The sequence below is a fragment of the Globicephala melas genome, chromosome 3 (assembly GCF_963455315.2).
Source record: "Globicephala melas chromosome 3, mGloMel1.2, whole genome shotgun sequence".
In the NCBI taxonomy this organism is placed as follows: Eukaryota; Metazoa; Chordata; class Mammalia; order Artiodactyla; family Delphinidae; genus Globicephala; species Globicephala melas.
This window is the reverse complement of record NC_083316.1, coordinates 170933375-170946420: the sequence shown is the minus strand read 5'-3', so window position 1 is coordinate 170946420 and position 13046 is coordinate 170933375. Positions and strand designations below refer to the sequence as shown.

Here is a 13046-nt window from a genome sequence, read left to right as displayed (position 1 = left end):
AGCGTCTCTCTGAGCTATGCTGAGAGGTGATGGGAAAGCCAGACGGCAGCTGGAAGGTTTCTGGGTGAGTTCTGGCTGCAGCTTTGTGGGCTGGGGGCCCCTGGGGCCCGAGGGGCCGTGCACCATGGGCTTGGTGCCTGCCCTCTACTCTGTCGTGTCGTCTTTCTCCTCCTCCTCTGGACTTTGTTTCTTGAGCCCAGGTGGGGCCTGGGAGGAGGGGGTGCACCTGCTTCACGGGGCGGGGCTCTGTCCCCTGGCAACCTGGGGCAGGGCGGGGCTGGGAGGCCCCTGTGCCGTCCACAGAGTCAGAGCCAGGCTTGGAGGCTGCTGCGGCTCAGAGCCGAGAGGTGAGTCTGGGGAAATGGGGGGGCGGGGGTCCTGAGTGGGGTGGGCTCTTCTTTGGGCATGGGCGTTTGTGTGCCAGCGGCACCATCTGCTCACCAGCGGGGCCTTCAGGGTACAGGGAGGGAGCCCCCAGCCCCACCCTCAGCCCCCTCCAGACTCAGTGGGGTCCCAGGGGCTGGCGGGGGCCTCCCCTCGCTCTGTACCCGCTGGCTGGCTCTGAGGCCAGGTCTGTGCCCTTCCCACGCTGCACCCGCCCAGGGGAGCAGAGCCCCATCCCTGAACTTTGCCAGGTCCCCAGTCTCCACCCTGGGCTTCAGGACCCCAAATCCAAGGGGCCTTGATCTCTGACCCTCTAAGTGAGGGGCCTGACCGGCACCCCCAGGGCCAGAGGCACAGGACCCCCCACTGGTTCTGGGAATTCTGGAGCTTTCTGGGGAGATGCTTAGCCCCAGCCAGCGCCCTGCTTGGGGAGGCCTTGAACAGCCTACAACCCTCCCGTGGGATCGGAGGGCTCCTAGGAGGGGGATGGGGCAGTCAGCGTGGGGAGGTGTCCAGCCTCTGGGAGGGCAGCTGGGATCCTGTGGGGCCGGTTCAGAGACTTGGCCCAGTGTCCAGGTGTGTCCAGGGGTTGGGCCTCTGCCAGCCAGGGTCCCGGAGACCGTAGCCCCGAGGGACAGAAGCAGCCCAGGAGCCCATCCCTGCTGAGCCCCAGGCCCCTCCAGCAGGCCTTTGCCCAAGGGCAGGAGGCCAGTCGCGGTGATGAGGAAGCAGGTGTGTGGCACCAGGGACCATAAACCCAGTTTCAGTTTTGGTATCAACAGGGTACAAAGCTGGGGCTGGGGAGGAGCCATCCAGGGGGGCTTCCTGGAGGAGGAGGTGGAGACTCCCTGGCTTCAGAACCTGCTGCTCTGTCACTCCCTGGTGTGACCCTTCTCTGGGCCTCGGTTTCCTCTGCTATATGTTGGGGAGAAGAATGGTTCCCCTCGTCACAGGCTCTTATGAGAGGCAAAAAAGCTGCCGGTGTGAGATGCCCAATTACGAGGACCCCCACCAGGAGCTGGGAGGCTCTGAGCGCTATTGCTACTCATTTGCACAGAGTCCACGAAGCCTCCAAGAGGGCGTTTCTCCCCGAGGGTTTCTCTGCGCCAGGCACCCACTCAGGCCTCCTTGATCCTCCCCACACCCGGCGGTGGGGTCAGCAACGTCCCACTTTACAGACAGGGAGACTGAGGCTTTTTGAGAGGGAATGCCTGCCCCAAGGTCACTTCGAGATCGGTGGTGGATCCAGGGTATAAATAATAACATCAGCCACTGCCGTGAAAGCATTTATCGAGCGCCTACTATATACCAGGGACAGGGCGCCGAGTCTTCACGGCAGCCCTTCGTGGTGGCAGCTGCGTGCTCTGGACTCTGCCTACTGTCCAGGTGTGGACACTGAGGTCGGAAGGGAGACTTGCCCAAGGACGCAGGCGAGGGGGACCCCACCCCACTGACCTCAGTGAATCACCCAGAAGGAATGGGCTGAGGAAGGAGCAGTCCCCCACACTGCCCCACCCACAGGCAGACTTGACACCCTCTGGGCGTGCGGTTCTTTTGCCCGGAATGTGGCTTATAAATCCTGCCGGGTGAGCCTCTGGCCCCGCACTAGGCAAATGGTTCTGAGTCAGTCCTGCCACACCTGCCCCCCCGAGGGGAGCTGCAGGGCGCGGGCACCAGACCTGCCGTCCAGGGTGGGCTGGGGCTGGAGGGGCATCCGGGTCTGGGCTAGAATGAGCCCAAACCCTGGGCCCTGAGCACCCAGAGTGAGAGTCAGCCACTGTGTACCTGCTGTGTACCAGACTCCGGGCGGAGGGAGGGGGTGCTCACCTGGCCCACTGGGAGGGAGAGAGGGTCCTGGCTGATGGCTTCAGGTGGGAGGTGACAGGCCTTAAATAGAACCCCTCCCTTCAGAGAGATGTGCACCCCCAGCCACGTTCATCATTGGGACAGAGGCTCTGCCCGCTTGGCTGGAATTTATTACCCAAGCCTGCTTGTTTTTTAATATTGTTTTCTTAATTATAGTCTCAATATTTGAAAGATTGCGTGACACTGCGTTAGGTGTAACATGGTTCCCCATGATCGACTTCATGTTCAGGGAGGGTCTGCATTTTTCTTTTTAAAACCATGTTTAGCTTTTACAAGCAAGTTGGTGTAAAAATGCAGCGATGGACCCAATAGCTCTGGTGGCACCCGGGGGCCAAGGCCGGGGGACCATGGTCGCTTGAGGAGTTGAGTTCCTCTCCTCAGCTGTAAAACGGTGGCTACACACTGTGCCGGGCTGGGTACACACAGGATGATCAGGCCACAGGTTCTGAGGTTGGGGACAATCTGGCGGGGGGGGGGGGCTCCCTGGAGGAGGTGTCCTGTAGGCTGTAGCTAAGAAGGCTGTGGAGGAACAGAAATAAGGGTCGTTCTGGCACAGGGAGGAGGAAGAGGGTCGACCTTGGGGTCTGGTGCCTGCAGAGTTTGGGGGTTTGGCCTGAGGCCGGATGGCGGTCTTGAGAGCCCTGGGTAGGGTGTGAGGACGCCAGGAGTCACAGGGGTGTGAGAGCAAGTGCCGGGCCTTCACAACGGCTCCTGGAGCTGTGCTCAGAGGGAGCCGGGACTCTTGGGAGGGGGGCTGGGCCCCCTGGAGGACTGGGTCAGGGTGTCGCCCGGCCCAGCGGGACAAGGTCCAAGGCGCTCCTTTATGGTGCTTTATGGTGCTGAGAAGGATTGTCTGGGATGGGACCAGGTGTCCTGCTGGACAGGTGCAGGAGAGAGAACGAGGGTGTGGGAGTCTGCTCGTCACCACCCCTCTCTGGGTCTCAGTTTCCCCACTTGACATCCCCAAGAGAGGGGCAGGCCCACTGGGCTCATCTGTAAATGTCAGATGGAAAAAATCACAGAAGGAACCTCAGGGTGTGTGTGCCCTGGGAGAGAGGCTGTCTAGGGGTGGCCCTGGGTCTGGAAGCGGTGAACTGGGTGGAAGGCTTACCCTGCAGGGTGTGCAGTGTCTGGCAGAGGAGGTGGGAGGGGTACCTGCAAATGTTAGACACACAGGGGCCGAGTCGTTGGGTCAGTACAGGGGCACCTTGGGATTCAGGTGTGGCTGGATCCAGGAGCTCAAACAAAGTTTTTAAGGATGCTGTGTTGGGATTGGGGGTGCTCTTAAGCAAGGTGCATCCACAGGAGGACACATATGGCCCCCCAACAGCTCTTGGCCTCATCCAACCAGCCTAATAAGCCCAGTGGGAAGAGGGTCCAATTTTCCACGTTAATTGCAAAGTCCCAGGATTTCACGTCATTGGCCAGGTTGCGTCACATGTCCATCCCTGAAGCAATCGCAGAGGCCAAAGGGTGGAATGTTCTGATTGGCAGGGCTGGGTCACCTACCCTTCCCTGGGCCAGTCACAGAGGCCACTTGGCCAGGACTTTGCCCTTGAAGGGAGTGGGATTGCACCTCCCCCCAGGTGCTCTGACCTGGTGACTGACATGTCTTTCTCTTCCCTCAGTGAGCCCAGATCTTCTCCACCCTGGGATCCTCTGGTGGGCAGAGACCCCAAGAACATGGACCGAGTGACCAGATACCCCATCTTCAGCATCCCCCACTCACCCCGTGTGGCCGGCATGGCCTTCAAAGGCGACACCAGCTACTCGTTTGAGCTGGTGGACGTGAGGTCCGCGGCCAGAGGCTGGGGCCAGGATGAGCCAGTGGCCTGGCCTGCTGACCACGAGGCCTCTCTGGAAATGGTGCAGATGGGGACACCCCTCAGCCTGCATGTCTTCCCCGGCCGGCTGGCCCCACAGCTGCCCTGCCCGGAGGACGATGAGATGGAGGTGAAGGCCTACCACCTGGAGGCTGGGGACACCCCGCCCTGGCGGCCACGTGACCTGGAGTGGGAACGCCGGGCGGTCATTCAGGACCAGGCGGTCAGGAAGAGCGGCACGGTGGCCATGCTCCGTGGCACCCCTGACCACGGGGAGCCCAGGAGCCCCGGCCGCCCGCAGTCCACGCCCCTGGAGGAGAACATGATTGACACAGAGCAGATCGACTTCCTGGCAGCCAGGCGGCAGTTCCTGAGCCTGGAGCAGAGGAGCGCTCCACCCGGGGCGGCCCACGCCCGTGCGGGGGTTCCTCGGATCCCACAACCTGGGGCCAGCCAGGCCTCCAAGGCCCTGAACGGGCCACCCCTGGTCAATGGGTATGTCGTCCCAGTCAAGCCTCAGGAGAAGGAGGTGGTCACGGACGAGAAGAGGGTCCACGGTTTACCCGCCAGCTCTGGTGCCCGAGCCTCGGATGACCCTGGTTCCTGGTCCCAAGAGGGGTCCCCGGAACCCGCCAAGGAGACGCCCATTGAGCGGGAGATCCGGCTGGCCCAGCAGCGGGAGGCAGACCTCCGGGAGCAGCGGGGGCTGCAACGGGCGGCCAGCCAGCAGGAGCTGCTGGAGATCCCGGCCAGGCCGCTGCTGAGCAAGGCGAGCCCGGCCACGGCCCCGCGGCCGCACAGGGGGCGCCCGTCGCTCTACGTGCAGCGGGACATTGCTCAGGGGTCGCAGCGCGAGGAGGACCACCGGCGCGAGGGCCTGCAGGTGGGCCGGGCGTCCATATCCGACTGGTTCTCCGAAGGCCCCCAGCCCATCCTCAGGAGAGTCCACAGCGCAGACTCCATCCTCAGCCCGACCCCAGATGCCAGCGCAGCCAGCCCCACACCAGAGGTGAGGAAGGTGAACCGCATCCCACCTGATGCCTACCAGCCATTCCTGAGCCCCCGGACGCCCCCGGGAGAACCCCCAGCCTTCCACACCTACCGCAAGCCCAGCGGTCTCTCTGCCGATGAGGCCAGGCCTGTGGGCTCTCCAAAGGCCGCAGGGTCTCAGAGGCATCCCTCGGGGTCCTCTGCAAGGCCTGCAAGCACAAAGCAGGAGCCTCCCCGGGGACCCCTGTGTGCCAACAGGGGTGTCGTGCGATGGGAGTACTTCCGCCTGCGTCCCTTGAGGTTCGGGGTCCCGGATGAGCCTGAGAAAGCTGAGGCCCCCCGAGTTTGGGGCTGGGAGGTGGCTGGGGCCCCGGCACTGAGGCTACAGAAGTCCCAGTCATCAGAGCTGCTGGAGAAGGAGGTGGAGAGCGTCCTGCGGCGGGAGCGGGAGGTGGCTGACGAGCGGCGGAGCGCTCTGTACCCTGAGGTCTTCTCCCTGCCTCCGGACGAGTGCGGTGACCAAGATTCCAGGAGCTCCTCCCGCGCATCTGGTGAGGCAGGGTCCTGGGAAGGGCTGCTTTGCTCAGAGTCTCAAAGGTTGGAGCAGAGGAGGGCGGCATGAGGAGCGTGAGGGTGCCAGGAGAGGCTGGGGGTTGGGGGGCATCTGGGGGACTTCGTCTACTACCCCGGTTGGCTGGTCTGTCTGCTTAAGCAGTAGCTTTTGGAGAAATAACTTTGCCTTGGGCTTTTTCTGTATGCATTTGGACACTTTGTTGTTAGGTGCATAAAGGTTTACAGATGTCCTAGCCTCTTGGTCGATTGCTCCTTTTCTGTCAAGGCAAAATACCCCCCGTGTGACTTTTAATGTTTTTCTCCTTGTGTGGTCGGCTCAGCTGTGGATCCAGTTTCTCCTAACTGGCTATGTGGGTCACTCTGTCTATCAGTTTTTGCAACCTGCTGTCTGCTCTGTCTGTCCATTCACCCATCTCCTTAACTGGTCCAGCCTCTTAGCCAGACTCTGTGTCCCTTGGGCTGGGGTCTGACGAATTTTCTGCCCTCAGGAGACCCCGGGATCCTCCCTGATGCCCTTTCTTTCCTTCCCTACCCCAGGCATCACGGACAGCTACTCGGTGTCTGAGTCACACTTTTTCACCCCCATCCACCTGCACTCCGGCCTGGTGTGGACGGCAGAGGCCTCAGCTGAGGATGCCCCCAGGCAGAGAAAGAAGAATGAGCAGTGGGTGAGTCTCGAGCCCTGCCATGCACTTGGAGGCCTGGACAAGGTCTGACGCCCCCCATTAGGGCCAGGGAAGGTCAGGCAAGGCTCAAGGGTGAGCTGGGTTTGACACCTGCCTCCCTCACTGCCCTGCCCGTGACTGTGCGCCTGTGTCCCCCACACGTGTGGTGCACGATGGGTAAACTGGGCCTCTCTTCATGTCTGGGCCACATAAGCAGGGTCCCCACCATGAGGTTGTCCCCCTGAGCCAAAGGCTGAGAGGCAGCTCCGCTTGGAGGAGGAGAGCTGTGGCAATCTATCAAAATCACCCTTATTATTTTCATGTGTTTATTACCATCATTGTTATTTCTGATTATTATCCACACCTCATGAGGGATGTCTCAGAGCTCTGCACGCACTGTGCTTTTAACACCCTGGAGGGATGTCCTGTGGCCCATTCTCTGGAGAAAGCCTTAGTCGCCTATGCCCAGGGTCATACAGTCTGAGCTCCCAAGCCAGGACTTGAACCCAGGCCTGACTCCAAACCCCACATTCCTAACCGTGAGGCCCTCTCCTCCCTGGGCGGGTACTGTTGACACCATGGAGAATAACACCAGCTCCAGCCTCGCCAATCTGGTGCTCAGAGACTGGCCCAGAGGTTTGGGGCAGAGTGGAGCCCAGGGGCCTGGGTTCAAGGCCCGGCCCTGCAGCTTGCCAGCGGTGTGATGGGCAAGACCCTACTCCTCTCTGACCCTCAGTCTCCTCCTCTGTAAAATGAGCATGATAATAAGAACAGCGCCCTTCCAACCTTAGAGTAGGGCCTGGCCACGGCAAGAGCTCCATAAATGTCAACTGTCTTTATTACGATGACGTTTACAAAGAGAAAACAGGTGCAAATGACGGACCGAGGCTTCACTGAGGAGAGCAGCATGGTGGATGGCTTTGAGTTTGGGGTGATTGGGGGGACCACGGTGGGCAGGGAAGACCTTCCCTTCTGCCCCAAGTGGTGACTGAGGGGGCTGTGCATTGAGTCCAGGGGGGCTCTGGGGTGGGCAGGGCTAGAGGGCCCCGGGGGCTGACATATGTTCCTTTCCTGTAGTATGCCGGCCTCAACCCCACTGACCAAGTCAACTCGGAGGTGAGTGTGCTCCTGGGGGCGAGGACCTGAGCCTTTCCCTCCCACATCTGTGCCCCCTGCCCTATTGCGTCAGGGCCCTCAGAAGCCCTTCTTCTGGGTGTGGGGACTTCCCTGGATATCTTCTTGATTGATAGTGTCTGCCTGAGGTGGATTTTTCTGTGACCTGCTTTTGATGCCTGTCATGAGCATAGATTGTGGAAAGAGGTTCCATGTGCTGCCTCTTTACCAGATGGTTTTGGGGCTGACTCGGCCCAAGACAGGGGCATTTTCTTTGAGGGAGGCATTTCATCTGAGATGTGTAGAAGGCCAGCTACCTCAGTGGATTTGTGGAATACATTTGTGACCCTCTTTGAGCTGAGTCCCAAATGCCAGACCCGGGCATTTCCCTACTGTGGAGCTCAGCATGAGTTAACACATTCCTTGGCACTATTACCAGGAGTAGAGGGTCTGGAACAGAGGAGGGGATGGTCCTGCTTTACCCCTGCTCTAGGCCTCTCCTATGGGTTAGCAGCGAGGGGAGCTAGGACCTCTTGGGGGCGTTAGGACCCCGATGGGGACTTCGTGCCTCCTCTTGCAGGTCTTGGAGGCCACACGGGTAACCCGCCACAAGAACGCCATGGCGGAGCGCTGGGAAGCCCGGATCTATGCCAGCGAGGATGAGGATTGAGCCTGGGGCCGGGCGCCCACCCCCTGCCCTGCCCTGCCCTGGGCCCTGGGCCCTGGGAACTGCGGACCGTCCTGAGCCCCCGCCTTAGGACATAGGTTCCTCTTTAAATCCAGATCCAAGAAGCTCAAATCTCATGCTGCCAAGCCCAGGGGTGGATGCACTTTTGGGCTTGAGGTTTTTCTTTTCCGCTTTTCTTTTCCTGCAGAAATCGTTGTGCTTTCTGGGTCAAAAGCTGGGGATGACTCCTTCTGCCCCTATGATGTTGCCAAACGCTCTTGGGTCCGGGGAAGAAGGAGACCAAATCCCCCACCTCCAGATGTAATTGTTCCCGCTAGTCTGAGAGGGGAGACGCTCAGCTCCTTCTTCTGGGACATCCCAATCTAACAGGGGAGACCTGCCCTGCTCCAGCCCTGGGAAACCTCCAGTCTGAGGGCCAGCCCCGGACAGAGAAAAGGGCTCGACGTGGGGTCTGAAGGGGGTCCTTCTGTCCCCCCATGAAATAAAGCAGCTGCGGGGCCGTCCCCCGCCTGGTGTGGTCGGCCGCCCTGGACCTCTCCCTTCCCCTCTGCCTGCTTCACTTCTCTGGGTGATGTCACTGCCCCCAGGGCTGCTGCTTCCTGCCTCTGCCCCTGCCCCACCCGGGCTGTCCCCCACATCCCTGAGTGTAGTATACAGAAGGTGCTCAAGCAGTGCTTGTTCAGTGAGCAAGTGGCCGTCTCAGTTCTCCCACGTGGCCCCGTCAGCCATGCTCGGAGCACTTATTAAGCGCTTGCGGAGTCCCCAGCCCTTCTGGCTTCCATGCTCGGAGCACTTATTAAGCGCTTGCGGAGTCCCCAGCCCTCTGGCGTCAGGGGAAGTTGGAGGGGTCTTTAGTTAGGCTCCGCGTGTGCACCAGGGGCACAACCCCCGCAGAGAAGATCATCGTGGGCAAGGCCATGGGCAGCGGACTCAAACCTGGCTCTGCTGCCCCTCTGTGTGGCCAAGGGGCCCCTCCACCTGCCCTGCCTCCGTTTCCCGCCCCCACCCATGGGGATGGTGATGGGACCCCTGGCCTTGACCCCAGAATGACCCCGATGGCAGCCCCCTCCTCCCACCAGCCTGGGCCTCCAGAGGCTAGGAGCAACTGGTGGCACCCAGCCAGCAGGGCCTGTCCCCTCCTGCTGCCCCCGGCCCCTCTCCTCCTTAAAACTCCTTCCCCTGCAGTCGCCGCAGGGAAAACGGCCACAGCTATTCTAAGAGCTGCATCTTGAAAGCGGCCCACGCGGGCCAGGGAGGCTCTGTGGCCTGAAATAGCTGAGGCTGCGGGTCTCCAAGGGTGCCCGGGGCAGGGGTAGCTGAGGTCGAGGGGGGCTGCTTCGGGCAGAACAGGCCATCTGAGGCAGGAGGGCATCTGTCCTCATGGGGAGCGCCTGGGCCCGGCGGCGTGCCCCTCGGTGGCCAAGGTCAGCTCTTCTCTGGGGTTCCAGCCCCAGGAACCAAATGTGAGCCCCCGCCCTTCAGGAAAGCATTTTGGGGCTTTAGATACAACCTGCCTGAGTCTCGCCAGGTCCTCCCCCATGTCCCAGCACATCCTCACCCTGGTGTCCATGGGTCGGTCCTCCTGGTCCCCCTGCTCTGAGGATGTGAGTCTCCTGGGGTGACTGGAACAAGTCATCGTGAACAGGGGGCTTAAACCAGCACAGATTGGTTCTCTGACAGTCCTGGAGGTCAGGAGTCCGACTCGGGTCTCACGGGGCTAAATCCAGGCGTGGGCAGGGCTGGTCCTTCCGGAGGCTCCAGGGCAGCATCGGTTCCTGCCTTTTCCAGCTTCTAGAGGCGCCACATCCCTGGCTCGCGGCCCCTCCTGCATCCTCACAGCCAGCAGCGCAGCATCTCCCGTCTCTCTCTGCCTCTGACCATCCTGCCTCCCTCTTATAAGGACCCTGGGATGACGCTGGGCCCCTCGGGGAATTCAGGGTTCTCCCCATCTCGGGGGTCTTAACTCAATCCCACCTGCAAAGTCTCCTCTGCCCCATGACACGACTGCAGTTCCTGGGACCAGGACGGGGACGTCATGGGGCCGTTATTCTGCTGACCAGACACAGAAGGACACACAGTGTGTGGTTCCACTCACAGGGGTGCCCTGGGGGAGTCAGATCCACAGAGACAGGAAGTAGATGGTGGGGGGCCAGGGGCCGGGGGAGGGGTGGGGAGTCAGGGTTTCATGGGGACAGAGCTTCAGTTTGGGAAGATGAGAAAGTTCTAGAGGTGATGGTGGGATGGTTGCACAACAATGTGAGTGTGCTTAATGCCACCGAGCTGTGCGCTTAAAAATGGTGAAGATGGTGAATTTTATGTTCTGTGTATTTCACCACAAGTTTTTGAAAAGAGAGAGAGAAAAGTATTCTCTCGCTTGAAGACCTCAGAAGCCCCTTGGGAACAATCCAGGAATGATCCAGTTACTGGCTTAAAAAGATGAGGAGTGTCCTGAAAAGTGCAGCGTCCTTGAAGTTCTTGATTCGATGAGGCTGGTGGGAAGGTCTTGTTTTGATGATTCACTTTTCGTTTAATTCTTCTCACCGGCCTCTGCCCTTAAGGAACGAAGAGAGAATTCTATCCACCTGCCAGGCTGCCGTCCCACAAGGCTCTGGGCGAGAGGTTTAAATGAAGTCTTAGCGCAATTCCCAAGGGGGGGGGGGGTTCTGTCTGGATGGGGGCCGAAGTGGGGACAAAGCCTGGGTCTGCGGGTCCCGCGGCCGTTCAGTCTTTCCTGGTTTCCTCCCAGCTTGGGGTATATGAGCCGGGGAGGGAGGGAGTTTTCTCGAAGGCCATTAGAAAGGCTGAAACACAAGCCGAGTTTCCAACTGAAAAGCCAGAACCCTTGCTCACTCTCAGCGTTTTTCACCTTCTCTGGCAGCATCGCTCTTATTTAGTTAACTCCTGCGGGACCACGTGGGGATCAGGGTCCAGGAGCCGGGCTGCCCCTCCGGGCCCTGGGGCTCACTCCCTGTGTGTATCCGTCAACTTCTGCTGTGTGACAACCATCCCAGCCCTCAGTGCTCCAACAGCAGCTGCTACGAGCTCATGATCCTGTGGTCAGCTATGGAGGTGCTGCCTGGTCTGAGGGAACGCTCACCCACACGTCTCTCGGCCAGGGTGGCAGGGGGAGGGATGGGAGATAACATTCAGACGCCCGGTTCCATTTGAAAATCAGGCCAATGATGAATGACTTTTCCAGTACAAGTATATCCCGTGCAATATTTGGGACATATTTACGCTAAATAAAAATCACTCGGGCTTCCCTGGTGGTGCAGTGGTTGAGAGTCCGCCTGCCGATGCAGGGGACACGGCTTCGTGCCCCGGTCCGGGAAGATCCCACATGCCGCGGAGTGGCTGGGCCTGTGAGCCATGGCCACTGAGCCTGCGTGTCCGGAGCCTGTGCTCCGCAACGGGAGAGGCCACAACAGTGAGAGGCCCCACGTACCGCAAAAAAAAAAAAAAAAAAAAAAAAAAAAAAAAATCACTCATTGTCTCTTTGAAGGTCAAATGTAAGTGGACGTCCTGGGTTTGTATTGGCTGAATCTGGCCGCCCTGGACAGGGCGCCACGGCCGGATCTCGGTCAGACTGGCGGCCTCATCCCCAAGGTGCTCACAGGAGCCCCGGGCACAGCAGGAGAGGCAGGTTCCAAAGCACCAGCATTAGCGCGATGCTTGTGTCACACTGGCCGCTGTCCCTCTGGCAACGCCACGGGTGTGACCAGCCCTGAGTCAGGACAGATGGGGACTGCAAGGCTGGGTGGCCACGGGCACTTCCTCCACCTGGAGGGGCAGGTGGACCCTACGTCAGTCACGCTGCCCCCTGGAGGTGACGGGCTGTACGTACTGGGCTGGAAGATGTGCAGACACCCACTTAGCAGCTACAGGGCCAGCTGTGACAGTTGGGGCCCCAACGGTGCTCCTGGACAAGCAGGCTCGTGTATGAGGGAGAAAGCGGCAGCACCTCCGTGCCTGACATCCAGCGGAAGTGTCCTCACAGAGTATGGGGCACCCAGTGCCCTCCCGGGACAGAGGCAGGTCCTGCCCTAGTATAGGGGGAATCCATCAAAGGCCCTGATTGTTGAGGGGACAATGTCCAAGGCAAAAGTCACAGAGAATCCCCCCTACTGTCTTAGGTCACAGATGTGCCCACGTTCATAAAGGCAGGTCAAAAATAGCACACGTGGACTTCCCTGGTGGCACAGTGGTTAAGAATCTGCCTGGCAATGCAGGGGACACGGGTTCGAGCCCTGGTCCGGGAATATCCCACATGCTGCGGAGCAACTAAGCCCGTGCGTCACAACTACTGAGCCTGCGCTCTAGCGCCCGTGAGCCACGACTACTGAGCCCATGTGCCACAACTACTGAAGCCCGCGCACCTAGAGCCCGTGCTCCACAACAAGAGAAGCCACCGCAGTGAGAAGCCCGCGCACCGCAACGAAGAGTAGCCCCCGCTCGCCGCAACTAGAGAAAGCCCGCGCGCAGCAACGAAGACCCAACGCAGCCAAAAATAAAATAAATAAATAAAAATAGCACACGTGAGTCAGCACAGCAGTGAGCTGGCACGCAGGGAAGGATGAAGGGGGCTCTTTGGCCTTGCCTGGAAATTTAATGTTCAGTCACTAGGCTGTGTGAGTGGGTAGCTTAGAGACTGGGTATTGATTACTGCAGAAAAGGAACTTTGGGCAGATTGGCTGTATTACTTAGCATTTGCTGTGGAACAAACGAACCAACTTAGCTGCTTTAAAAACAGTTATGTATTTCCCCACAGTTTCTGAGGGTCAGAAGGCCAGCACAGGGTGGCTGAGTCCACTTCTCAGGGTCCCACCAGGCTGTAATCAAGGCATTGGCTGGGTTGCGTTCTCATCTGTAAGCATCTGCTTCCAGGCCCCTTCGGGTGTTGGCAGAATTACTTTTCTACATTTGTAGGACTAAGGTCCAGTTTCC

General features: G+C 59.7%; 1 protein-coding gene across 1 annotated transcript; it reads left to right on the top strand.

Annotated features, from left to right (window-relative positions):
• Positions 1-3918: 3918 nt before the first annotated feature.
• Positions 3919-8233, top strand: MISP (mitotic spindle positioning). The gene is made up of 4 exons (XM_030845557.2): positions 3919-5614; positions 6174-6304; positions 7379-7417; positions 7995-8233. Exons 1-4 carry the CDS (start codon positions 3934-3936, stop codon positions 8082-8084), a joined length of 1941 nt encoding a protein of 646 aa, XP_030701417.2. The 5' UTR covers positions 3919-3933; the 3' UTR covers positions 8085-8233.
• Positions 8234-13046: the final 4813 nt, after the last annotated feature.

Excerpts from the sequence above, each read along its gene's own strand:
- MISP (XM_030845557.2), top strand. The coding sequence starts at position 3,934 with ATGGACCGAGTGACCAGATACCCCATCTTCAGCATCCCCCACTCACCC. Across the intron at positions 5,615-6,173 it reads GAGCTCCTCCCGCGCATCTG|GCATCACGGACAGCTACTCG; the intron begins GTGAGGCAGGGT and ends TCCCTACCCCAG. Across the intron at positions 6,305-7,378 it reads GAAAGAAGAATGAGCAGTGG|TATGCCGGCCTCAACCCCAC; the intron begins GTGAGTCTCGAG and ends CCTTTCCTGTAG.